The sequence below is a fragment of the Molothrus ater genome, chromosome 13, assembly GCF_012460135.2.
Source record: "Molothrus ater isolate BHLD 08-10-18 breed brown headed cowbird chromosome 13, BPBGC_Mater_1.1, whole genome shotgun sequence".
Lineage (NCBI taxonomy): Eukaryota > Metazoa > Chordata > Aves > Passeriformes > Icteridae > Molothrus > Molothrus ater.
The window spans coordinates 17756117-17783414 of NC_050490.2; the positions used below are offsets into that span (position 1 = coordinate 17756117).

At 48.2% G+C, this 27298-nt stretch overlaps 1 protein-coding gene across 1 annotated transcript; it reads left to right on the plus strand.

Annotated features, from left to right (window-relative positions):
• The first annotated feature begins 520 nt into the window (after positions 1-520).
• Positions 521-27298, plus strand: PLEKHO2 (pleckstrin homology domain containing O2). The gene is made up of 6 exons (XM_036389899.1): positions 521-664; positions 5086-5238; positions 11478-11594; positions 18463-18567; positions 20450-20548; positions 22828-27298. The coding sequence occupies exons 1-6, from the start codon at positions 656-658 to the stop codon at positions 24064-24066; spliced, it is 1722 nt and encodes a 573-aa protein (XP_036245792.1). The 5' UTR covers positions 521-655; the 3' UTR covers positions 24067-27298.

Genomic DNA, 27298 nt, shown 5'->3' on the forward strand with positions numbered 1-27298 from the left:
CGGGATCTGTATGTGATCCCGGGGACCCTGCCTAACCCTGGGGATCCTATTGGACCCTGGGGACCCTGACAGACACAGGGGGCTTTGATTTCAGCGATCCTCCCATTTCAGGGATCCTCCGATTTCACAGGCATTGTCTCACCACGGGGGTTTTGCCTGATCCCTGATGACCCTATCCGACCTCGGGGATCTCTCCTACCCCGAGCTCCATATCCCGCTCCGGTTTCCTGTCATCCCTGGTCATTCTGCCCACCCGGGTCCATGTCCCACCCCGCAGCCGCCGTCTGACCGCACGGCCCCCGTTCACCGCCCTCTCCTGGGCTCAGTCCCAGCCCGTCCCGGGGCTCCCACCCCCGTCGGCGGCGGGGGGGGGCCGGGGCCGGGGCCGGGCCAGGCGGGGGGGCCGGGCCAGGCGGCGGCGGGGCCGGGGCCGGCGGCGGGGGCATCCCCGCCTCCTCGCTGGCAGCGCCGGAGCCGCCGGAAACCCGGCGGTGCTGCTGCTGCTGCCGCGGCTCCGGCTCCCCGAGAAGTTGTTGCCGAGGGAGAGCGGCGGGGCCCGGGCCGGCACCCCCGGCCCGCCCGGCATGCCCGTCCGCCCGGAGCCCAGCGGGGCAGCGGGGCGGCGGCCGAGCCCCTGAGCGGGCGGCGAGGAGCCATGGAGCAAGTGAGTCCGGCCGGGAGCGGGACGGGCAGCGGGGGGACCCCGGGACAGGGAGCGGGGACCCCCGGGCCGGGCGGGAGAAGCGCCTGCCGGGACACGGGGACCGCCCCGGCCACTTCGGGGTGTGTTCGGGTGCTCGCCGGCGCTGGGACATCCCGGCCCCGCTGCGCCCGGGGCACGGCGAAGCAGACCGCGGGGCGGGGGGTTCCCCATCCCCGGCAACCCCCGGAGCGGCTCGGGCAGAGCCTCGGCAGCGCATCCCCGCAGCCCTCGGGATGTTGGACCCGGCCGGGAGGGGCAGAGCCGGACTGGTTCCACGCGTGCTCGGGCCACCCCGAGTGACTCCGCTGGGGTGTTGTCCTGCCCTGCCGGAGCCGGGCCTGGGTCGAATCGCCAGCTTGGACATGGCTACGCACCTCCAGACTTCCCCACTTCTGTTCCGCTCCTCCTTTCTGTTTGGGACGGGTTTAACTCGGAGAAGGGCAGTGGTGCTTCATCTGTGCATGGTTTTCATGTCCATGGGATCAGACACCCCAATAATCCATCCCTCTGAGAATTGATTAAGATGCCACAAATTTGTTGGCAAGTTAAACAGGTCGCTTTCTCCCCTCGTCTGGCCACGCAATTATTCCTGCTTCCTTTCCTTGGATGAGGTTTTGCTGCTCATGCACAAAGAAAGCTCCCGGTAGGACGGACTGCCGGAGGACTTCAGGCTCTGTCTGGTACATGCGATCCCTGTTGCTGTGGCTTGTCTCTCCCCCCTCACACCCCCTTATTTCAGCTCCCAACATTCTGTGGCAAGAATGAAAGCTCTTTTAAAACAGCAGGGAGACGGCAAAGCAGCCCAAGTTGGTAGTGACTGAGAGTTGTTATTATCCGCTGGCATCCATGAAATTAATCCACAGCAGAGAAACTGCTTCCAGCTGGTGGCTGCCGGCCAAAGGGGCTTCACACTTACCCCAGCATTGGCTGGCCCTCGCACGGGCTTCTCTTCTTTAGGGATACATGAATCCTCCAAGGATTGCTTGTAGAAGGGGTGTCAGAGGCAGTTCCCCAAGTTCCACGTGTATCTGAGCAGTTTGTTTCCAGTGAAACAACCTGTTCTGCTCCAGCAGGCTGGGGAGAAGTGGAAGTGCTAACAGCAAGGTTTGGGAGATAACGTGGAAAGGGAGAAGAACAGTGGACGTGCAGGGATGCAGGCTGTCTCCTGGGAGTTGTTCATCAGCACCTTGGTAGAAGGGAGTGTGTGATATAGAGAGATGCTTGATTGAAATGAAGTCGATGTAACTGGCTGAGGCACTTCTGAGATCTGTGTAACTTTGAAAGCACCACTGTGATTCAGCTCTTGGGGATTTGTTTTGTTGGAAGACATGAAGACTATGTGGGTTTGTGGGCCCATAAAATACAGGGCAGGGGAGGAAAAACTGCCTAGTAGTTAAATAAAAAGCCATCTTGTCTGATTTGGGTTCTCTGCTGAGCTGCAAAATGTGAGGCTAAACCAAGCTGAAGGAGTGGAACTCGTGTTTCACCTCTAATGCAAAAATGGCTCCTTTGGGTTGGTTTTGGGAGTGATGCCTTTGGCCTGAGCCAGCATTGGGATAACTTGGTTCTTCCTTCATTTACACTGGCTCACTTGGCTGATGTCGGGGGGCTTCTTCTCATGGAATTACCACAAGAATGAATCCAGCCCAAGAATATCCCAGGAAGGATATCTGAATATTTCTTGTAGAATGCTCATATATAGCTGAGTTAACAACAGCAGCTTATGTCTTTGTGTCATGCTCCCATTTTAATTGTGGAATTGCAGGCAGGGGACACAGGATGGACACAATTCCCTGCTGCCGGTGCCCTTCCCTGGCCAACCTCCCATTGCCAATTTGGGGCAGGGCTGGCAAAAAAATAATCTGCAAAAATGTCAGGCACCATCTCTGAGACTCTTGTTGCTTTTGCAGGAACAAAGTTTGCAGTTGAATCATCTGGGTTTTTTATGTCCTTAAGCTGCAGGTGAGGGATTACAGCACCTGCTCCCCTTACGGGATGTGCTGGGTATGTGTGAGGGGGAAGCTGCTGACCCAGTGCCCAGCAGCTCAGTATCCCTTTGAGAGCTGGATCTCACCCCTCACATCTGCCATGTAGCAGGGACTGGAGAAGGCAGCTCAGGCTCAGGTGACTCCTGTGCAGTGCAAGGGGCAGAGCCCTCTGCTTGTGGCTGCTGTCACTTGCTAAGAGCAGCACTCTCCATCTCATTGCACCTTCCCTCTCCTGGGCTGCTCAGGCGGGGCTTGGAGTCAGGGATCCTCTGTGTGGATGCTCCCAGGTGCTGGCACAGCAGGAAATCCTGCCTGGTGTGGAGGGTCCCCCCATGCTTGTCTCCTTTTGGGCAGGGGTTCCAACCAGGGCTCCTGAGTGATCTGGGGTTCTCCAAGGCAACCCTGCAATGCCAGGGAGGGGAGGCACAGTCCCTGAAAGGCTGGAGAGCCAGACCCCAAACCAGCTCTGCCCTTGCTCTGCCTTGTACAGAGGTGCCAACATGAGCCTCAGCTCTGCTGGGGCAGGTTGTTTTTCAGAGGTAGATGTTAGGTGCTGTGTCTTCACAGGGAGTACTTCTATTTTAAAACCAGTGTAGTTTTTGCTCTGCAGAGCAGAGCATGGATAGACATATTTACCATGTGACTTCAGCCTTTCTGCCAGGTGGGGAAAAAAAAAAGCCCAGCAAAAATTCACCTGCCAAGCAAAAAAAAAAGCCTTAAAAGATGAAAACACTTTAGCAGTTGTTGGTCTGGAGTCACTTGAATAAACTCTTCATACAGCGACATCCATGCACAAGCGCTACGAGGGAGGTTAAAGTCCATGCCCAATTATCTAAAAATGACATCAAAAGGGTTCTCGATCAGGAAACCAGCAGGTCTGTATTTGTGCAGGAATTGATGTTTGCTGAAGTCACAGATCTCAACTGAATACAACTTCCTGGCAACCTAAAAAGTCAAGTTTAAAAAAAACCCACCCTATGTAGTTCCTCCATTTCCCGGAAAACTTTTTGATGCTCAGTCATCCTGTATTGTGGCCATTTCAGATGCAGCTCAGTATAACTGAAATAACTTCTACAAAAGGCACTGAGGTTGTTACAGGTTTCAGGACAGTTTTTTTTAGGTGAAACACAGTTTATTTGAGTTTCTTGTTCCCAGTCTGCACCTGAGCCTACCAGGAAAGCCCAGCCCCTTCCAGATCTTAGTGGAGGTCAGAATAAATGTGGGTGCATGGGGTTTTTAAACTGTTTTTCTTCTTTTTATGGGTGCAAGCTGCCTCTTTTAAATAAGAGCTTACCCTGATGAAAGCTGCTGTCCAAGGGTGTGTTCAGTGGGAGTTTGGTGCATGAAAACAGATTCGTTAGCAAGGCTCTCCTCCAAATTTCTGAAGCTTGTCCATACACACTTGCTCTGCCCTGGCTGTGGGAGTGTCCAGCTCTGACTCTGTTCCATGCATTTGGGATTTTCTCATGTTATGAAACAAGATGTCTGAGCTCCAGCTGGTCCAGTTGGTGCAGTGAGGGCCATTTTGGGATGTTTGGGGCTCTCTTGTCACACATCTTCTGTTTGTGTGCCAGCTCTCTGCAGCAGGATTGCTGCTATTACACGTGGGGACATGGAGAAAACTGAGTCTGGGGGACAGTGGGGTCCCTGGGAGGAGGTTGGAGGATTTGGGCTGGGCCTCTCCTGACAAATCACAAGGTTAGTGAGGTGATTGTGTAAGGGGATTTGGCTCAGCAAGAGATTCCTCTTGCCTTGCTCCAGGGAAAGAGGCTTATTGAGGGGAGCATGGGGTGTGGGGAGCAGCAGGGTGCTCCAAGGGAGGGGTACAGGGATCTTGCCTTTGCAAAGGCTCTTCCAGTGCACTGGAGAGAAGGTTTTAATCTTTAACCTGCTGGGAACATTTTAATGTGGATGTGGTGAAGCCCTGTCCCTCATGCTGTGGATTTGCCCACAGGAGTTGGTTTGGGGATGGTGACCAAGCATAGACACCTAGAAGAGGAGCTTGCAGAAGTGGCCTTGGACTAAAATATGAGTGTTGTTACTGATGCCAGCAGAATCCATCATGCTGGGATTCATCAGACAGCTGGAGGAGCAAAGAGAGGAGGCTGCTCTTTTTCAAGGTGCACTTGGTGCACGAGTGAGCAGAGAGGGAAGCAGAGCCCCTGGGGGAGCAGAGGAGCAAGGTGGACTTGTTGCCATCCCAACAGTGTCTCCAGGGATGGCTGGGGTCTGTGCCCACTTACCAGTCCTGTGAGAGCTGCTTGAGTTTTCCTCTGGAAGATGCCAATCTCCCATTGTGATGTGGTGGGGAGGGATCACAACTGGTGGGTGCCAAAATCTTCTCTGGGCTGGCTTTCTGATGATGGAAACTCCTTATGCCTTCTGTCCTTGCAGGATACAAAGGAGGAGGTCTCAGAGAAACCAAAGTGTGCTCCAACTGCAGAGAAGTATGGTTGGATTAAAAAAAGCAGCGGGGGGCTCCTGGGACTGTGGAAGGATCGTTACATCCAGCTGAGGAAAACACAGCTCATGGTCTACGAGGATGAGGTATGGTCACAGCTAATGGCCTTGAATGAGGGGCAGGAGCAGGCCCCTAGGGACACATGCATGTCCCTGTGTTTTTTACTCTTCCCTCCAGCCCATTCCTGCCAAAAGGGCTTCTCCAGATATCTCCAGGAAGGGTAAGCTCTGTCAAAGAGACAGCAGCTGCGTTTTAAATATATTATATATTATAAATATTTTAGCCACTGAATATTTTGACAGAGCCTTTGCCAAAATAAAAAATGGGGGGCAGGACATCCTGTGAGAAGGTGAATGGAGTAAAGCTTTGGGCGGAAGCAGGATATGTGCAATGAGGTTTTGGCTTTTGAAGGATAAAAGTGATTGTAGCAGGCTGACTTCCCACCTGCCACTTGAGGGGATGGCAGGCAACCCTGCAGCTGTTTGGCACCCCTCAAGCAGCTCAGATTGTTGCCAGCCAGACTCTTCAGGGTTTCTTTTAGCCACTGAAGGATGCAGAGTGAGATTGTGAGTGCATGCTGTCCTCCTTAAGCACGGACAGTCTGGATTTGGCTCATCTTTTCCCTTTACTTGAGCCAGTTCTGAGCAAAGGACCCCTGGGAGCCTTGTCCTGGACTTCCCCAGATAAACTGCATGCCTTAAGTTCATGGCCGCACTTCGAGCTGTTTCCAGACAAATGAGCAGTAAGAGCCAAGCCAAATCTGTCCTGCATTTTCAGGCGAGAAGAATGAAAAGTGCAGGGCTGCTCCTGCCAGGAGGCAAAGGTGGCTTTGTCCTGAGTCAAGCCCTTTTTCCTGGGCTGGAAGCAGCTTCTGCAAGAGCAGAGTTTGCCCCAAAAGTTAGAAATTACAGTGCAGAGCACAAGCTACAAGCTACAATAGGGGTGTGAGATGAGGAGTGGGTAGGTCTAAGCCCTGTGGTGGCCTGTGTGTGCAGCAGGGTGGGGGACTGTGGTCTGCACAAGGACCACGTGCCTGTGAGGTGTCAGGCCCAAGAGGATCTGGGTCATGTGTGGCCATCAGGACGATATAAAAGCAAAGTCATGTAAAGCTTCATGTGCAGTGTGTCAAGGGAAGAAGAATGGGGAAATGTTTCAGCAGCTGCATTGCTGTGGTGGTTTCAGGAACAAAGGACTGACAGTGAGTTCGGTTCTCTTTTTTAAAAACATACTCTTGCCTAATAAAGAAGATTTGTTATAAACAATTTAGGTTAAAGGGTACTACCTCTTCCCTTATGCTGAACACTCCTGCTCTTCCCAAATCCCAAAGCTTTCTGGTGTCATTTGTTCTTAGCTGTGAAATGTCATGAAGAGTGCAAAAATAATGACAGGAGAAGTCAATGTCAGGTGATGAGCAGTTCAGAAGGCAGGAAAAGCAACGGGGAGTTCTCTTACCCAGAGGGATGCAGCCTGGTCCTGCAAACTGTTGACTCTCTGTAGATCAGTTCCCAGTGCCCTGGACACCTGTTGACTCCAGCTGAAGCTTCAGGAACTCGAAGATTCAAAATCTATAAACATGACGTAGGTTTTTTTTAAAGGGCATGCCTTTAAAAACAAGATACATGGAGGCTCTCATTACCACAAGGGAAAAGGAGGCTTTTAAAGTAAGATTAATTTTCACAGACATTCAGAAGAAGGAAAAAAATCCCAATCATTTAAAGGGTTATTTTATTATCTCAAGAAGGAAAATGGCATTTGTAACAACCAGGCATAATGTTTTCTGGTAGCCTGCGGATTGTGGTAACATCCTGTAATAAATTGCATCTGTAAGCTACAGTAGCTGCAAGGTCCCATTATTGTAAATAAGGGATCATGTTAATATCTATAGGCTATTAAACTGGCTTACAGTGAAGTCAAATGTCTTAGGAGAGGAAATTGCTGCAAAATTATCTGGTAGCACAATAGGATAACATGTGATTGTGCAGACTTACTACAGGGAAACCAAAGGAAATGGCAATTTTCTGCACTCAGGAGGGGTCTTGTTGCAACAGAATTGAGGCAGTTCATGTTTATTACTGTATTTATCTTCCTTTAATGTGAGTCAGGGCAGTGTGGCTGTCTCTATCTTACAAATGGGGAACTAAGTTTTTGAGCTGGGAAGGGTTGATGTCTAGGCAGAGTCTGTGGTGCAGTGTGCTATGGTGGTTTGCATTTCTGGAGTTCAAGGTGCCATTTTTCCCACTGGAGCTTCTCCACATATCTGGTCTGTGTGACCCTGGAGAAGAACACAGCATTCCAGACCATCCTCAGGCTGAAACATTTACAAATGGGATTGTTCAGTGCTTCTGAAAAGAAAAGGAGATAAAACCTCAGGCAACAGGAATAAATGGCATCTCTCCATATGTATTCTGAATTAGACTTGGATGATTAAACGGGGGATCAGCTTCCATGTGGGCAGGCAGGTTTGGAGGCTGAGCCTTTCAGCTGGTCTGAGCCCATCAGATTTCCAGGAACTGTGTAGTGCCTTGGACTCAGTGTGCTTTTCTCAGTCCCTCCCGTGTCCACCCCTTCACAAAGGGCTGCTAATGTTGCCTTTAGCGGTGGTTTCCTATGCAGGCTGCCTTGTTGGTGCAGTTGCATGAGCCTGGCTGCACTTTTAGCTGAAGTTTAGGTGCAAAACAAGAGCAGAGGGGACGGCCAACACGAGATACAGACAAGAACATTGTACAGTGTTGCTGGAAAGTACAGTCTGAGCAGCACACAAATACCATGTATCATCATCAGTAGCAATCTCCAGGAATGTGCTGGAGATTGATTCCCTGACCTGCCCTGGGAATGTGTTCCCTAAGTTGCATCTGCTAGTCAGGCTTTGGGTTTGGTTTAAAGCAGAGCCACCTCCTGAAGGCAAATGGCAAATGCCTATTGTGTTACCTGGAGCAGATGGGGTGAAAGTCATCCCACACGGCTTCAGGTTTCTTTCAGAGGATGGGGAATGAAGGGAGATGGATTTCTTGTTCTCTGCTGTGCCTCCATCTACAGCACCCTCCATCTATACCCTCACCTAAATGAAGATGCAATTAAGCAAGATGTTTGTATATTCCATACCCAAATGTCAGGAAAGGAGGCACTGATGCAAGTACAGGGTGCTTGGATCCCAAGAAACTGCTGTGCAGGTCTGCATAGAACCAAGTGGATTATTTTCTAGTGGGGTTTCTTGTCTTTTTTTCTGCATATTGTTGCAAGAATAAAAAACCTACAGAGTTTTCTTTTTGCCTGAAGACCAGGCAATCCAATGTAGGGTGACTAGACAGATCAATATTATCACTTCATGGATTAGAAAGCATCAGTCTTGAGTTTGGATTTTTTTACCCCCTAGACAGTGCAGCTAGCGCTTAGACCTGTTTTCTTGTTATTTTAGGGTTTCTTTGTAAGTGTGTTATTTGACAGGGAAAAATCCTACTAGATTCTAGAGACCAGAGAATCCATTTGGCATTCAACAGTTGGACACTTAACATCTGCATTTTGCCCCTGGTAAAGTGATAGCAAGGTATACCCAAAAGTGATTTGTTAAAACACTTTGAGAGCCTCAAATAGAGAAATAAATTATTATTTCAGGTTTAGACATTTTACACTGAATGAAGGGTCTCAGCCCCTGAGTGTGTGTCAATGAGGAGGTTTTTGCTGGGAATTCATATAAATAAAAATTTCAGGGAGTCTTTTCCCCCCACCTTTTTATACAATTTTCATTAGGGAAATAGTTTGCCAAGCGTGATTCTTTGGTTAAGCATGTGCATTAATACGTTCAGGTGTTCAGTAACTTTCTTCATAAGGGCCAACCCAATAGACACAGATGTGTTTGTCACAGGATGTGCCCATGAAGAGTTAATGGAATAGTTTTTCTGCATTAAATCATGAATGTAAGGGTTCTGTACCAGGATTGAGCTTGTCCAGAACATGTGTCAGGGCAGGACTCTGGAAGTGACCTTGTCTCTGCACGGTGCTGAGTGTTCTCCAGGTCCCAGGAGGCTGAAGGGACCTGGGGACCTGCGTCAGGGTCGGGTCTTTCATTCTTTATCTTAGTGTTGCAGGACAGACATAAAGGATCTCTTTGTGACCCAGGTAGGCTCACAGAGTGGGGATGGCTGCTTGCCAAGGGTAAAACATAGACAAAAGCCCCATTCTGCTGCTCCCTGAACTCAGATGCTTTTCCTTTGCTTCATACATGGAGTTTTTATATTTCTCTGGCTGCTTTCTTCCCTGCTTTCCCCGAAGAGGATAACTCACTTGAAAAGTTCTAAGTCCGTTTGATGAAGGAGCCATAGCTTGAACAATCAAGGTGTCTCTGGGAGACAGCATCCTGCATGTCCCCATCCTCTCTGCCCTTGTTCCCTGGCCAGATCACAGTCCCCAAAGCCTCCCCAGGGAGAAGACAGGCAGCTGGAAGGCAAGAGGCAATCTCACAGCAAAACCACACCTTTCCACCCTGCCAAGTCCCCTTTTTCCTCACCTTGGTGTTCCACAGCCCTTAGGATATGGCACATGGCTTGCACAGGGAAGAGTTCCTGTCCAAGAGGCAGGACGGATGGAATGGACAGGGAGGGTGACAGGGGCTCTGCTGGGGACAGAGCTGCTCTTGAGAGCAGGGAGGGTGGGCAGGAGGCTTGGGGCTGGTGTCAGCTCAGAGCACTGCTGAGCTCTCTGCATCCTGAGCCCAGGGAAGGAGGGGAAGGAGCTGGGAGCTGCACCGGCCGTGCGGCAGGGCTGTAACGTGGGCGGTCGTCCTCCGAAGGCCAGGATGAGATCACCCATCCCCGAGGCCTGTATTCCTGACCTCACCCTTCTCTGTCATTTCTTGGCCGCAGAGGGGTTATTATTTCCATCCCTGTCCTTTTGCAGTGACATTGCGATACCAGGATTGCAGCAGGAGCCTTCAAAGGGCCCGGTAGCGTCAGCAGGATTTTATCGCCCGGGTTTTAGGTTTGGGCAGGATTCATCTCCTCCTCCTAGTATGCCTTTTCCCAGTTCACATTCACCTACTCAGTGTTAAATGAAATAAACAGTAATGTCATTAAAATAATAAACCTAAATTAGATCCAGACGTCCCTCGGTGGCTCAGGACTTGCTCTGTGTACTGGCATCAGCTCTGCTGGGCCCCCATCCCCAGATAGGAGGGTTAAAAAAACTGAAACGCAGGCTGAGTTCTGCACAGCGACTTAAATGTCAAGTGGTAAAGGGAGGAAATTCCCCGCAGCCCACTTCCCTCTGAACTCTCCATTCCCTGCCTCCAGCCACGCAGCAGCTTCCTGGCTATGACATGTTTCCTCATCCTACACCCCCTTCTCCACTACAGGAATTGCTAAATACAAACTCATACGGGCACAAGGAGCTGCCCTGGGAGCAGAGCCTGAGCTGGGGGTGGTTATGGCCAGTGATTTTAATTCAGGATGGTACTGGAGAGGTTCATGAGCCATGCTGACTGAAGCACTTCACTGGCAAGAACTGCTCTGAGATTCTCACTGCTCATTTGTGCTTAGCAAAAGGGAGTTTTGGTCTCTGCTGGGCTATTGAGACATGAAGAATATTATCTGCCCAGTGTTACGCTGCAATTCCTATTAGGGATGGCGCTCTGCAGCTGAACTGAGCCACGCACCACGTGTGGAATTTTAGTTATGTTGCTGGGAGAAATGAGCCAAGATCGCGGCCGGCAGTCATCAGTGGAGATACTCCAGAGATAAATATTCCCCGCTGAGATGCTGGCCCAGACAGTTTTGCTGGCTGTACAGGGCTGTATTTCCAATCCTAAGCAGTGTGGCTGCAAGAGGACTGTGTCCATCACACATGGCTCCTGCTGACCTTTGTGATGTGAGGACCAGTCTGCCCCAGCTCAGTGTGGCAACAGGGCTCCCCTCTCATCCCTGCTCTGGCTCAGGCTTCCTGAGGGGGCTGCTTGGACCATCGTGATGCTTGTGTCATCTTTCCTGTGAAGAAGCAGAATCACATCTCCTCCTTTCATTGTGGGATGGAGGTAGTGTCACTTCTGGCTGCAGATGCCTGGATGAGGCTAACAGCAATGACAGAAGCTGGTGTTACTGTCCCCAACCTGTTATTTGCTCAGCCACTGTGGACCACTAGGCCTGTAGCTTAAAGACCAGGGTATTTTCTTAATGAGATGCCAGCCTGATTTATGGGGCTTTCTGGCTGCATGCAGGTTATTTTTAAGGCAGAAGAGCTTTCAGACAGTTGCAAAGGGAAGAAATGCAGAATTTGATGGTCTATGATTGATTTCAATGCCTCCTTTTCATAGTAATGTTTCATTCCCTCTCTGCAGGATGAACAGAAGTGCATAGAAACAGTGGAACTGGAGAGTTATGACAAGTGCCAGGAGCTGCGTGCACTACTAAAAAGGAAAAATCGTTTCATTTTAATCCGCTCCCCGGGTAAGAAGGTAGGATTGCCTTTCTCATCACCCTCGAGTTTGCTAACTCCAACGCAAGTTCCAGCCAGCTGTGCCCAGAGCAGATGCAAAGCTCTGAGTCTGAGCTCCTTGGCAGCTGGGAGAATGACCTGTAGCTGTGAAGGGTGTTCAGTGTGTAAGAAGGAAAGCCACTGCCATGTAGATTTCTTTCTTGTTGTGGGGAAAGCATCTTCCTGTGGCTCAACCTTTTCCTCTTGATTTTTTTTCTCCTTGCCTTAGCATTTTCTTTCTTTCAGTACTCCCTAAGTTGTACTTCTTAGATCATTCCCTATGGTTCCTCCCTGTCTTCTGAGCACCTGTGGATGCTGCAGCTTTGCCAAAGTCCAGTGAAATCAATAATTCCAATCCATGTACTGAGACAGTTCCTGGAGGTAGAACCATTGATCTGAGAAACTCCAGTGCAAATTTACTTGCTGCCAAACAGTTCCTAGGAGAAAAGATTTATTTTGCAGAATTCATGAAACCCTACATCTGCAGCATCCTGCACAGCATCTGGTTAGATCCAGAAGCTAAAAACCAGGCTGGCATTGCAAAGTGACTATACATCCATCTGAGCACTGGGTGTATGCAAGGACATCCTGCTTTACTTCCTATCTATAGTCATCATCACTACACATCTTTTGATGTTCTCCTTAGCTCCTACTTGCATGCTATCCATTTCAGCATCTTTATGGGCTAGAATTCTTCATTGTTGCTTTGGGGTATCACACTTCGCCTTCTAATTTCAATGTGATTTTTTTGGCCTAAAAGTTCTTACTAAATCTCCCCATGCAAATCTGAGAAGTTGTGAGGGACAAAAACACATTCATTTCCATAAAAACATGAACAGACACAAATACCAACTTGCTGCATTCCCCCATCTCCATTTTGTTTAAATAAATGGAGATTGTTTAGTCCTTGTTGTCACTGTTGCTTATTCTTTCACTCCAGTCACTTAATGTTTATACATATAATAAGACCCCAGCTGAGTTCAGAGCACCATTGTGCTAAACTTCATTCAAAACAACAAAACAAGGACTTTGCTGCCCCAGAACCCTGGCTAGTGAGCTCCAGCAGAGCACTGGAGCCCAGAACACATTAGGAAGGAATTCTTCCCTGCAAGGGTGGGGAGGCCCTGGCACAGACTGCTTAGAGCAGCTGTGGCTGCCCCATCCCTGGAAGTGTCCAAGACCAGGTTGGACAGGGCTTGGAGCAACCTGGAATAGTGGAAGGTGTCTGTGCCCATGGCAGGAAGGCTGGAACTAGATGTTTTTTCTCTTCCAAGCCAAATGATTCTAGGATTCTGTGATTCTAAGTGTACACCTATTCCCTGGGAGACCAGTAGTACCCTGTGTGTTCAGAGATGGGCAGCATGGTAGGAACAGGTATTATCTGCCAGTATGTTCCTGAGAGAGAATTGTGAAATAGCTGCATATGTCTCTGCACTGCTCCATGAATCAATACAGGGTGTGAGACCTGTTCCCAAACCTTCCATTTCTTGCTATGAGAAAAATATGCCCAAACAGTGCCCAAAAGGGTAACTTCATCCTTTTGGCATGCTGGCAAGTTTACAGCTACCCTGTTTTTCATGTCACTGATTCAATGGAGACCTAGATAGAGGCTACTTTTTATAAGGCTCTTTTGGTGAAAGGAAGGGCTTTTATAAATGAAAAGTTCCCTGTTTGTGGCTCCCCTCCCACCCTTCTTTTGGCTGGGAATCTGGTGAGGGTGTTGACACACAACATAACTTTGGCAGATGTTAGCACAGGCTTCAATTAGGAGGCCAACATACACAACTGTCCTTCTTCTGTTTTGAAATACACAGCTGTGGCGATATATATCAGTTAAACATTTTCCATTTGGGAGGCTTTCTGCCATCCACAGTTTAAAATCACCCTGTGAGCCAGCTTGCCAAACCCTGCCACATCTTGCTAGGGTTTTTTTCTTTTCACCCTCTCTCCTGAGCATAATGGTGAGGAATGAGTTTGAGGGACTTAGCAACAAGCTAGGAAAGGCCATTTCTGTTTCAGTGCACAAATCTTGACTACAGGGAGCCCAGTTTAGTTGCAGGGGAATCCCAGTTAAAATCTTGGATGGGATATTTTTGAGCAGAGATGAATCAGTCAGTTAAAACTACTCTGCAGCTGAAGTTGCACCTGAATAAATAAGTTGTCCAGCTGAACACTGGTCGTTGATGAATGTACCCCAGATTCTGCTTGGCCTGTTGACAAGGATGACATTTTTGTTGAGCTGTGACAATATGAGCATGTCACACGCCTGCACTGATATGGAACTGAAAGAAAGCACTGCCCCCTGAGCTTCAATTCTTCAGTGAAGGAAGCTGGCAGTGTGCAAAAGCCCCGTTCTGCTTAGAAATCTCAAATGCTTCATTCCATCCACAGCAATTAAGTGAAAACTTTTGGATGGAGAAAGCTGGGCTTCAAAGAAAGGGCAGTAGCCTTGGCCTTGAGACTTTAAAATGTACTTCTCACAATGCAGAAAAGCAGTGTAAATGATGCTTGGTGTAAACTCTGAAAATTACCAAGATTGGCTCAAGTCTGGTGTTCAGTAGATCTGAAAAGCTTCAGCTGCAGGGAAATACTAATATTGGGAAGAGGGTGGTAGTAAGGAAAGAGTCCACCAGCAAGTCCTGCAGCTCCTCAGGCATCCTCACACCTCTGGTCAGGGATGGAAACTTCAATTGCTTATTTTTGCCTCCATCAATTTTTGAGGTACCTGGAACTGCCTTCACCAGGGGCCCAGCCTGGAAGCTGCAGTAGAATGCAGTGAGGCTTGGGGGAGTCTGCTCCTGGGGTCTGCCAGTCTGGCAGAGATGCTGCATTATTCCCAGGGGTGATGTAGCTCTTGGTTCAGCTACAGAAAACCACCAGAATCCTCTGACAGTCATCTCATAGAAACATGGAATGGTTTGGGTTGAAAGGGACCTTAAAGATCACCTAGTTCCAACCTCCCTGTCACAGGCAGGGAGTCCCTTGTCTTTCCTTTCCCCTTCTCAATATATAACCTGACAAAGTCATGTAGAAGAAGGCAAGAAATGACCTCCCATCTGGCAGATAGACTGCTGCACTCATGGTAGTTAAGATGTTACTGACCCAGCTCTGCTGCAGCTTCTGCTGGAGGTGACCACCCTGTACCAAAAGTCAGCAGAAGGGAACACATCCCCCCAGCAGTTCACAGGCAATTCACAGTCCAGTTTAGCCCAGCCCCACCAGGCTTTGCACTGAAACAGATACGGACCAAACACAGGTTTGTGTCACCTGCCTCTGCAGCAGATCTACAGGATTGCTCAGCAAAGAAGTGTTGGTGACAGTCCTAAACTGCAGCTACAAGCTGTCCAGAGCTTGTCTGTTAAATCACTTAGCACAGGTACAACAGACTGACCCCAGGAACACTTCTCTTTCCTGGAAAGCAGGCTTGGCATTGCCATCAGGCCGTCAGTGCTGGAGAAGAATGATGTCTCAGGGAGGACAAGGAGCAGGGAGGGAGCTGGTGCCGCTGCTGTCACGGACAGTGATCCGTGTGGGAGCTCTCCTGCCTGAGGTCTCAGCAGTGATTCAGCAGGAGCTGTGCTGTGCTCTGAGGAACTGTCAGTAAATTGTGTAGCCTGCATTCATGGCTTACAATGGTCACTAGGTTTGGCCATGACAGCTTTTCCTGGCACATTAGCCTGTTGTTTATGGCATGACTCAGTCTCAGCTGGCTTAGCAAGAAGGAGTGCAAATGTGTTACCCTGCCTGCTGCCCTCTCATACTGGTGTCACTGACTCTCTGCCTTAAATTCCTGCTGGAGAGTAGACCCTGCTTAATGTTTTGTAGGAAATACACATCTTTAGATGCATCTGCTGGTATCTGTAAATATTCAAATGAGTAAAGATACAGACAAGAGAAATTAATTTGTTCCTTGTTTGCTGAGAGCCTGGGAGTCTCAGAGTACTGTGCAGAGTCCCAGTGACAGGCAAGACTCAGACCAGCTTCTTCCTGCCTCTCCTCTGCAGCTTCCTGCTTTACAGAGAGGTCCCATCCTGGTATGGGTGAGCTTCCTCTCCCCAGTGCCTTGGCTGAGGACAGGAGCCACAGATGGATGCAGACAGACCAGGGACTGCCAGGCAGCAAAAGGCTGTGGCTGGCAGCAGCCTGAGCACGAGCCTTGGAGCCCCAGCAGCCTGACTCTGCCTTGGTGTCTGTGGGTGTGTTACAAAAAGGAGAGAAAAAAATTCTAAGATACCTGTGCACTGGGAGGAACCTGCCCCTTTGTGTCACAGCCCCAGGGAGCTGTGCAAGCAGGGAGCAGGGCTGCTGCAACATGAGGCTGGCACTGCCCACACTGCCCTGTGGGTCCCACTGTGCTGCTCATCCTCCCTCACCCAGCTCCCTTCTGTTGCACCATGAGTCCCTTTCTCTCACCATCCACTGGATCTGCATTTGATGGCAAAGGGTTGCATGCCAGAGGGACATCTCAGCTTCTCATTAACGAGGAACCACCCCCCTGAGGTTCTCTCTGCTCTGCCACAGAGTTGCTGACACCAGTGCTTAGTCACAGACTGGGAAGCTTTATTTGGAATGAGGCGCAGAAAGTGGCATTGGAAGAGGAAGCTTGAAGTGAGGCAGGAATCCTTCCCCTGAACAACGTGTACGGAGATTTCTAAACCCTTGTGCAGGCTGCCAGGTCTTTGCCAGGCAGTGCAGCAGCTCAGCTGCTCACAAGTAGAGCTTTCTCATAAGCTTTTATAATCACAAAGCTTTGGGGCAAAATCGTTTCCAAACAAAAAAAAGTTTTTAAGCACACACAAAACCAGGCCAGCTCGGACTAAAACAAAATCTGGCCGTCGCTCTGTTTTGGAGCCTTGCCTTCCCTTACATTCCCTGGTTAGAGTGGCTCTTCTGCATCCCAGACAAAGGGCTCTTTTTCCAGAGGGCTGTGGGTCAGGCCCTAACCTCCCCTCTGAGCTCTCAGGAAGGCATATGGTCCCGTCACCTTATGTGCAAACTGATCAAATAAAAGAATCTTTCCCCAAATTACTCCTTAACTCCCTGCTTCCCAGGATGGTTGTGAGTGTCTGGCATTTGGAAGCTGTGATGTAAATCCATGGCACTGACATGAGAAGTAAATACAGAAAGGAAGAACAGTTGGTTTCTAACAGCAAGAGTGGGTGTAAGGAGATCAGGCTTTAGTTCTGCAGAATTTCTGATGGTCCCTTCAGAAGTTGCTGAGACCCAGAACAGTTGCTGCTTTGTTGTGCCATGAACAGGGAGCTGCTAAGAACACTCGACTGTCAGTCACCATTAGCTTTGTCCCCCTCATTTAATATAGTCCCTGTTTTATATAGACTCTGCTGTGATTTTGGAATGTGGGGCCTCACTTACAAAAAGGCTGAGGCTACAACTGCCCTTGAAGGCAATGGGAAAGTGCAGAGTACCTATAAGAATGTTAAATACCCCCAAAAAACTGTTCCAGGCAATACCCCCATGAGGCTGTGTTTTGAACAAGCCTCTCTGTAGTTCACTTCACCTGGAAGAGGTGGATAATTTCAGTTTTCCTGAAAAGGAATTTGTGAAGCCCCCTAGATACTGTAGTGATAAGCAGGAAAGAAAAAAGACTGTCAGGGGAATCAGTAATTCTGTTTTCAGGGCAGGGCTGGAGCAGAGTGAAATCAATAAGACATATTGACCCAGGAGGATAAAACACAAGATGGAATAACTGAGTAAGAAGTGCCACCCTGTTGTTAGGGATGGTGCTAGGAGGAGCACACGCAGCAGGCTGACATCCTGCAGCCCAGAAACAATGGGAGTGCCTGACTTTTCAGTGCTTCATTTTGCAATGTTGCTGGAGTCCTTTAGCACAGGAGTATTCCTGTGTGCCTGTGCAGTGTGGCTTGGGCACCACATGGAGCTGTTTGGATCCCAGCTGGTCTGCCATGGAGCCACCTGTAAGGTGAAGATGATATTTCTCTCCCCCGGAGTGTACTCTGGGGCACAGCTACTGGTGAGGTGCTCAGAGGAAACAGCAGTGAATTAAATAACACCCTGCCTATTGTCACTGCTGTGGGCAAGAAGAGTTTGGAAACACTGAATAAAGCCATGGAGCTGTCCTGGAGGAAGGGAAGAGCTGGCTGGCTGGAGGAGAGCCATACAATCACCCATCCTCCCTCCTTATTTGTGGCCCATACTTCTTGTCAGTTCCCTCTTATATGACCAGCTCTTCCCTTCTTATTGGGGCAGGTCTTCAGACCCCAGAGAGTGCCTGTCTGCAGGGTTCACTGCTGGATTTCCTTTGCAAACAGAAAAAGATACGGTGAAATTTTGCACTTCCATTGCTCTTATGCCTCATTGTGTCTGTGCCCAGCTGGGTAAGGGTTAGAGCAGCCAGTGTCAGTGCCCCACATTCCAGTATCAGTTCTGTTCTGCAGAGCCACAGGAACAGGGAAGCAGGCAGAGCCCACTGCATGCAGCCATCCCATTCCTGGTATTCTGGAGGAAGTGGGAGATAAAATGTTTTACTTCATCTGAACCAGCCAGTATGACTTGGACTTTCAGTCTGACTCTATGCAGTGTGACCATTTGCTGTACAACTCACTGATGCTCCAAGAGCTATTCCAAGTATTTTGCAGAAGGGAAAAACTTAGGTTTTTACTACTTTAGTAGTTACCAAAATAAAACTACAACAAAAATCTGTCCAGCATAACAAAATCCTGTTCATGGGAGCTATGCCAAAGCACAAAGGAATCTGTAGTTTAAACACAGGCTAGAAGTGCATGTTATATAGAAACTGAAGTGATTCAGAGGTACTTCTGGTGCTGACAGGGAATGCTGAGGCAAAAATTCTCTCTCTGCTCTTGCAGGTTCATGATATCAAATTTCAAGCTCCAACTTTGGAAGAAAAGGAATCGTGGATAAAAGCTCTTAATGAAGGGATCAATCGAGGCAAAAACAAAGTATTTGATGAGGTAAGAGAAACAGTTTTCAAACTCCTGTGTTTCTGTGTCTGTTCTCATCCATGGCTCCTTTAGCTAAAAGCAGAACTTGCCTGAACTCTTGTTCTCCCCATCTTTCCTTCATGCCAGCCATGGTCCAAGGAAAGAGAAAGTGGTGTGCAAGGTAGGGCAGGTTCCTTCCCTTCAGAGCTTGGGATCAGGGGATTTCTGGGAGTCCCCCTCTCCCAATGGAAGCAGCTGGTGCAGAGGAGCAGCTGCAGCACTGAGTTGTGTGGAGCTGGGATGCAGCCTGGAGGGATCATCCCTCATCTTCCCCACACTGCCACGGTCCTCAGCACCAAGCAGCCTGGAAATGGAGTTACTTGGTTAGGATATAGCCCAGTCTTCGGGACTGGAAAAGTCTGAAGTGACTCAGTCCACCAGCTATTCCGCCTGCAGTCTGGAGAGAAGTCTGGTGGAAAGTTACTCCATGGTCCTGGCCAAACCTGCCTGCCTCTCAGCTGGCCCCAGCACACCTGCACTTTCAAATTCTCCTCCCATCCTGCTGTACGGAGGGGAGGATGAAAATTGCACAACCTAGAGCCTGTTTAACCTTGTTCTGCTCCCTCTTAGTTTGTAAATCAGCCCTGAGCTAAACCAAGGGAGCAGCATCTCTTCTGCAGTTCTTTCCGTAACTGAAAGGAAATTAACAAAACCACCACCATGGGAATGACACAAGAGAAAACGAGCAGGGTAAGGAGGGACAAGGAAATCAGCAAAACTGTTTAGCAAAGGAAATCAAAGCAATGAGTAAAAGTTCTGAGAAAAGGGCTAGCTTGTGTAGATACAGTGCTAGAGGTGTAAACTCTGAGAAGTTGAGCTTTGCTTTTACTCAGTACAGTGGGCAGTGAATTCTGCACACCCTTCAGCAGCACAGCAAGGTGGGATCTCAGATCACCTCCCTGCCCTGTGAAGTGGGGTTATTCTCCTTATAGCAGCTTATAATCCAGCCTCTAATTCTCAGTCATTCCAGTAAGGATCAAACCTCAGATTTAAAGTGTTTCCACACAGGCCAGGCACAGGGTAATGTGTCAAGCCCTCAGCTCACTTGGATTATCTGTTCTCCCTGAAGGAGCTGTAAAACCACTCTGCCATACCAGCCATTTTTCTCTTTAAATCCCTATTTCACCCTTGCCAGCTTTCCTATTGTACAAACTTGTGGTACCAAGGACACACAGATGTTTCAGTGTCCCTGGTCACTGGTGCTGCCCCTCCACGGGGAGCAGACTCCAGCCCTTGGCCATCACAGTGTGGGTGGATGGTCATAGAGCCAGCACAGAGAAATACCTGTCAGAGCACTTGGGCTTCCCTCCTTAGGAGTGTGAGGCAGTGCATTTCTCATCAGATTCCAGGAAATAAATTTGTTAATTCAGCTGGATCTGCAATTAATCCAGGTCACTGCTCACACCTTCTCCTCAGCATCCTGCAGTCATTAGAGCTGTGGAAGGGAAGGGAAGGGCTGAAACAAAGTGCTGCTGATACAGTTCACAGTCAGGTCATGGTTATTAATGAGCTTTCACCTCTAAGATGGAAACAGCAGTTTTGCTGCTGTGTTCTGCCATGTGCAGGAGCTGGTCCAAGCACAGGGTGCAGTGAGGACAAAGCTCCTTGTGTCCTTTTTTTCCCTGCCTCTTAGGTGGAGATAAGTTTAGCCATTGCAAACCTCTGAGACCTTAAATATCCATCACATACGTGCAGGGCTTTGCAGGCAGGCTGTAACTGAGCTCTGAGGTAAAGACTAGAGGTGAAATGCTTCAACATTTCATGTGTGACAGTGACAACTTTATGGACATGTCCTCTGAGAAATTAATGACCCTCCTCCTTTTTTGCTTTCCTCCTCTTCCCCCTGTTCAAGGTGAAAGTAGACGAGAGCCTTTCCTTGGACCACGTGACTCGGGACAGGGTGAAGGTGTCCCACGGACGTCGGCCACCCACGAGAAGTCACCTGAAGGAGGTAAGTGCACCCTGCTGGAGTGAGCCATCCCACCAGCTGGGATCACTGAGAGCTGCTCCTTCCACCCAGGTACCAAACCCCAGGGGAAACCCCAGGTATGGACAGCCCAGAGAAAGCTGACAAGGGAAACAACTTCCTGCAGGAAGGACTGTGCCAGCACCTCTCTAACGAAGCTCCAGGTTCCCATAGATCTCTATCTGCTGCAGCACGTTACCATATATTTAGCTTTTCATAACTCATAAGCTGCTTCACCATCTGGTCAGAGCCATTAGAGATTGAAGCTCCCATATTTATTTTCAAAGATGTGATAATTTTGTAGCCACAGTGGTCTAAAGGTAGAAGAACTGCATGGTCCACAGGGAGAAGCTGTATTTTTATTAAGCTAACTGGAGAAAGCAGACGAGCTTTCAAGCTTACAAGCCCTTCCCTAGGTCTGAAACAGAATACATTATTCTCCCAGGCAGTTTTATAGACTAACCTGTCTACTTTTAACTGATTTTCTGGGTCTCTCACTTAAAAAAAAAAAAAAAAAGAAAAAACCACAAACCTGCATTTCATTTCCAGGGGAGTGGTTCTTACTAATGTTTGATTCCTGTGATTTATTAAAAAGTTTCTACAGACAGATTGATATTTCAGCAGAGCGTTAATCACAAGCAAGGAAGGTTTTAAATCAAACCTTCTTTCTTCAGACTTCCAAGACCCTGACTTATGTGCCTGCACAACACTCAGATGACCCTTGTGCAGAAAATGAGATACCCTGAGACTTTTTACTTTGCATAGAAATGGAGGGAGAGTGTCTCTCCCAGAGAAATGCATGAGAATGAATCATAGATTCCCATCCTCCAGAAAACCGCAGAAGAAAACATGACAAAAGTCACAGCAACAATGAACTGTGGATTCTGTTGCCTAATACGGGTTCAGTAAGGTGGAGAGCCCTTCCCTAGGCACCAAAAAAATCTCTCTTCCCTGCTCAGATCACTATTTTCACAAGATACCCCTGAGGTTAATACCTCTTAAGATGCCTCACCCTCAGCCAAAATCAGGGGAAACTGACTTACAAATTTAGCAGCAGGAATGAGGGGATAGAGCCTGCAGAAAGATGTGTATCATGGCTGCTGGCTGCAGATTCATGAAGGAAATGGCACAAACATGGATTTTCAGTGTTCAAAGCAGGCCAGGTGAGGATGGGTCAGGGCCAAGCTGCCAGGATGCAGCTTGCCTCTGTCTCTCTGCTGGGCTGGAAAGACAGAGAGAGGCTTCAACTAAAGTCTCTGCACTGCAGGAGCCTGGCCCTGGCTGCAGCCTCTGTGTGGTTTTGGGTTCCCTCACACAGGAACTGTCACTGTGGTTCTCTCTGTGGGGCACTGAGCTTACACACTGCAGTGTCTTTGCTAAGTCCATCCTTTTTAGGAAAACCTCCCTAGTAGTGAGATTTGCACACAGCCTGTGGTCTGAAGGAGGTTTAACCAGCTGAGCCTTGGCCCTGCTTAGGCCAGGATGACATTGGGTTAGAGGAAGCAAGCAGAAGGCAACAGGATTACAATCCTTGGCCAAGTGATCTAAAGATCAGCTTGGTTTATGGCAAGCTCAAAAGCAGAAAAGTGAGCCTTTGGGGGGGCACATTGTAAATGAAGGGGGTACAGGGATCCCACTACCACAGGACAAAGAATAAAAAGGCAGAGCTTAACACAAGCACCCACAGGAAAACCAAGAAATTAGGTTATTGTGGTACAGGCTTTAAGACAGTCTTTTCAAAAGCAGTAGTAAAATAAGTTCTGCACTTTTCTTAGAATCAAGGGCTGGGTTGGAAGGGACCTTAAAAATCATCTGCAAGGGCAAAGAACCTTTCACTAGACTAGGTTACTTAGAGCCCCTTCCAGCCTGGCCTTGAACACTCCAGGGATGGGGAGTCCACAGCCTCTCTGGGTAACCTGTGCCAGGGCCTCACCACCCTTATAGTGAAGAATTTCTTCTGAGTGTCTAATCTGAACCTGTCCTCTTTCAGCCTAGGGCCATTCCCCCTTGTCCTATCACTCTATGGCCTTGTGAAAAATCTCTCTCCAGCTCTCTTGGAAGCCCCCTTTAGGCACTGGAAGGGGCTTTAAGGTCTCCCTGAAGCTTTCTCTTCTCCTGGCTGAAAAGCCCCAACTCTCTCAGCTTGAAGCAGCAACCTCTTGTTTGCCATGCTGGTTGCAAGGGTTTTGCACTTTAACTTGAAGTTAAAGGATGAAACATAGAATCAATGATAGAAATTGAAAACTTTCTCTCTTGTTTTTCAGGCTGCCAAGTGTACATCAGATGGCATCCTGCGACTAGATCTGGATATAGTAGACAATGGACCACCAACCTTTGATTCCACTATCAGTGAAAGTGACAATGAAGCACCTCCAAAAGAAACTCCAAAGCCCCCTATGCCACCCACAAAACCCACTGGCACAAAAGAAAACCAGGAGGCAGAGAACAATGTTCCTGACCAGGAGCATAAAAAACCTCTGTCTCCTCCGCTGCCTCCAGATAAGAAGCTTAAGGAAAACATCAAATCAAAGGACAGTGTGAATGCCAAGGAGGAGGACTCTGGAAGTCCAGAGGAGAATGTGGAAGAATCCCAAGCACCAAGTGAGGAGAACAAGGAGAACCTCACTGAGGTCAGCAACAGGGTTATATCAAAAGCTCCAATTCCACTTCCTAAGAGTGTGCCAGACAAGCTGAAAGTAGCTTGGGACCAACCAACCATTGAACCTAAAAAGACAGAAGACTTGGAATCATCAGGAGATGATGGCAAAGACAACCCGGCCGAGATTGCTGCTACAGATGTTTCAAAGCCTCCTGTTCCTCCTAAGGTTTTGCCAGAGAAAATGCTTGCCACAGAGAACTCCAGCCATGGTGACCTGGAAGCTGGGGGCTGGGAAGAGCAGGAGTCTGGCAGCTCCAAGCCCCCAGTGAATGGGATCACAGCCAGCGAGGTAGCAGAGTTCACATCCCCAACAGCTGAAACAGAAGAAGGAAATGGGAGGACCGCAGCCGAGAAGGAACAGCAAACTTCAGCAGAAGAGACAGAGACTTCCTTAGCTACAGAAACAGACCATGAGGGTGTAAAAGCAACTATTGAGAAGAAAGATTCTACAGAAAACACTTCAGTTCTCAAACTTCGCTGTTCTTCTCTGGGAGACTTGCTCTCTGATTCCAAGAATAAACAGAGAGCACTTTCAGGCCAAGGTTTCCCAAAGGATTCCCATCAGTGCATAGCTAAAATGGAGGAGAAAGTTGCTAATGAAAGGGAAAAAGCAGAAAAGCTTCTGCAGAAGGTTTTACGTGAAGGTTTGGAACAGGCCCAGGAGGGGAATGGACCCCCAGTGGTGGCAGAGACGTTGCTCAATGAGGCAGTAGAACAGCTTCGGCAAGCTTCACAAGTTTTGCAAGAAATTAAAGGTCTTGGAGAACTGAAAAAAGAAGGAACACAGAAACAGAAAGAAAAGCAAAAGGATCTAGTGACTCTTTATAGGAGAAGTGCTCCCTGACACACTCTGCAGAGACTTCTTTCCCAAAATCAAAGCTAAACATTTGCATTTATGATTTGTACCATTGCTAGGCCAGTGTTTAAAGATGGTGTTTTGCTGTGCACACACCATGTTTGTGGGACAGAATTGAGCTTTCAGTTATAGCATCTTTCTTTCTTCATGTTGTACATACCAGTCTGGTTCTAATCCTCTTAGCACAGCAGAAGGTTACAGGACAGTGAACAGTTTCAAAAATGTGAATGCTCCTTAAGGATTCTGTCTAAAGTCCTTTCAATGGATCAGGCCTTAAAAATTACTGGTAATCAGACCAAGCCAGATTTTTTGAAAGGAGCAGAATGGCTATTCTAGCAAAAGCCCCTGTCTCTCTGTATTTACAGGCAAGCAAATACCAGATTACACTGGCACCTATCTGGTTTTCCCAGCTAAATCATTTAAGGATAAATGTAGTCAGTGTTTGTTCACTTGCTGGCATGGTTTCCTAGACCACCTGGCCCAGTGACATCTAGGAATGTAAAGACAAACGGTTTGATCTTCTCCAAAGATACTCATAAAACCACATCCACAGTTAAAAAGTGACCTCACACAGAGGGAAACCAAGCTGGCCAATTCCTGACTCCAAGTAGTGTCCCTGATTTGGAGCAGCTGTATGAAGGCACTTTGAGGCTGGCTCTGCAGTGCTTTAGGTGTGCTAAGCACTGTGTGAGTGAACACAAGTCTCAAAGCATCATTGCCAGGCAAGTATTGATTGTTCCTCTTTCATTAATAGAGAAATTGAGATTACACTTGGCCTGTGAAAGTGTCTTCTACCAGGACAACACATTTATTATTGAGGAACGTACCTATCTGATAACTCTGAATTCCCTCAGCATTGTTAGGACCAAATAGCCAGGCATTTGGAGAACTTGTGTCCAGGAGATCCCCAGGAGCTTCCTAGGAGAGCTATCACAAAGCAGTTTTGGGGGTGTGTGTTCCCTTAGTGTTGTCTTGGGATGTAACTGACAGGAGCATGCACATCAGGCCATGGGTCTGGATGAGATCCCCCTTCCCACTGAACATGTCTCTACCTGCTGTGTCCTGGCCAGCCCGAGAGCCACGGTTTGGCCCAGATCTCTCTAATTTACACACATGGAGGGAAAGGCATTTTGCACACAAAACTTCAGGGCTGGTCCCAATGGCTGAAGTATATGAAAATAAAAATGCATTGCTATGGAAGGGTCTGAGGAAGGCATTGCAGAAGGCTCCAGCACAATTCCCACAGCCTCCCCTGTCCACCACAGTACCTGTGGCCTTCAGTGATTACAGCAGTGGCAAAATCGTGTCTTTGCACTGCTACTGTGTAGCCCCATACCCGAGCTGGGCCCTCTCCCCTGTTCTCTATCCTTGCTTTGAGGAGAATTGTGTGACAGCCCAGAGGGCTTCTCCTTAGCTTGAGCCAGGCTCTGGAAACATGGAAAATGGCAATCTTCCCAGTCTGGTTTTAAGGAGCAACATGCTACCTAAACTCTTTTCTCTCATTTTACAGCACTTTGTTCTTAGCTCATCCGTTTCTTTTTCTCCTCATTTCCCAGGTCCCACAAGTCTGCTGGGGGCTGCAAACACCACCCACAGCAGCAGTAAAGTTTCATCTGAGCCTCCTCTTAGGCTAGGCATAGGTACTTCAGGTTTGAGCACAGAAAGGTTGGCTTTGGACTTCCAAATACCCTGGTTTCTACCACCTGGAGCCAGCAAGACAGATAGTGACCATAACTGATGCTTCTGCTGCTTTTGATTAAACTAGCCTTGGTTTTGGTAATGAGTCCCCCTCTCAAGACAGACACAGATGTTGTATGAGAGTTCACTTGTTATTCTGTCACATGGAAAGTTCTACATGGTCAAACACTCAGGGCTCAGGTGCCAAAAAGCTTTGCTTTGAGGCAAGAAGTTTCCAATGTCCTAAGCCCACCCTGAGGCACACAGCCTGAAGCAAACTCTGGACCTGTGCCATTTGCTGCCATGGGTTTAATGTGAACGCTGGGTCATATTCACCTTTCCAGACACACTTAGGACAAGGGCTAAGAACACAGACAATATTCAGTGCCTATCTGCTATCTAAATGTATTTTTCTGCATGTGCACTTTTGTTTACCGAACACTGTGTGGTATGAATGTGAGCTGTCAGAACCTGGTGTGCACTGGAAGTCGAGGGACACCAGCTCCAGAGAGCAGGCAGGCTTTTGCAAGATGCAGTTCTGTGACAATAGATAGATGGGGGAAAACCCAGTTCACACTAACAGGAGTATACACAAACCAGGGCAACCTCTGGGAACAGGTTCATATCCCAAAGCTGAAGCCAATCCTAAACTTCAGGACAGGCAAATCAAAGCCTGGCTCTGAAATCCAGAGAATCTGAGAATGACAACAGCTTATGGGGTAGCTCAGTCCCCTAATTTATACACAAATGCTTTTGCTCTCTCCAGTGTTTTCTTGTGGCAGTGTGTTCTGTGGATACTTGTCTGGCAAAGTGCTGGTGAAAATACCCAGACATCCCTCCCTGTTACAGCCAAACCTACAGGATGTGCTTCTATTTACTGTATATTTTTATATTATGCTCAATATTCTAATGAATAAATGTCTGACATTTTACTGAATAGCCATCAGTAGGAATCCTAACAGATAAACACCCTTTACCTGTTAGGAAATGGGCAAATTAAATAATTTTTCAACCTACAGCTAATTACTGTATATGCTGTACTAACAGATCTCACTAGATTTGTATTATGTCTTGTAAATAGATATAACTTAAGTGGAATCTCTGTATCACCCAGTAACTTTACTGCTGCAAATGCTATGGTAGAGACTCTTGATTTTAACTATTTTTTCTAATAGATTTAGCAGTTTCATCCTAAAACATCCAGCCTCCTATGGCAACTCCCATCTTCAGTGTACATCCTGCCACCATGCACTTTTTTTTTTAATCTTCCTTTAAACATGCATTTAGACTTGTATCTAATTCCTGGCTGCACTAAGGCTTTGTGCCTGAAAAGCCTCTGGGCTTGGAGTGCTGGAGTGTGAGTCTGTGTTTTGGGCTGTGCCACCAGTTTACATGTCTGTGACAGGAAGGAAGTGAGTTTGCAAGTGAGCAAGTGTGGATGACGATCTGAAAAGCAGCTGCTGCAGCCCGTGGAAAGGCAGCACTTTGTCTCCTGTTTGTAAAGAGCTTTGAGATTTGGCAATAAAACCTCCTTTTAAAAATC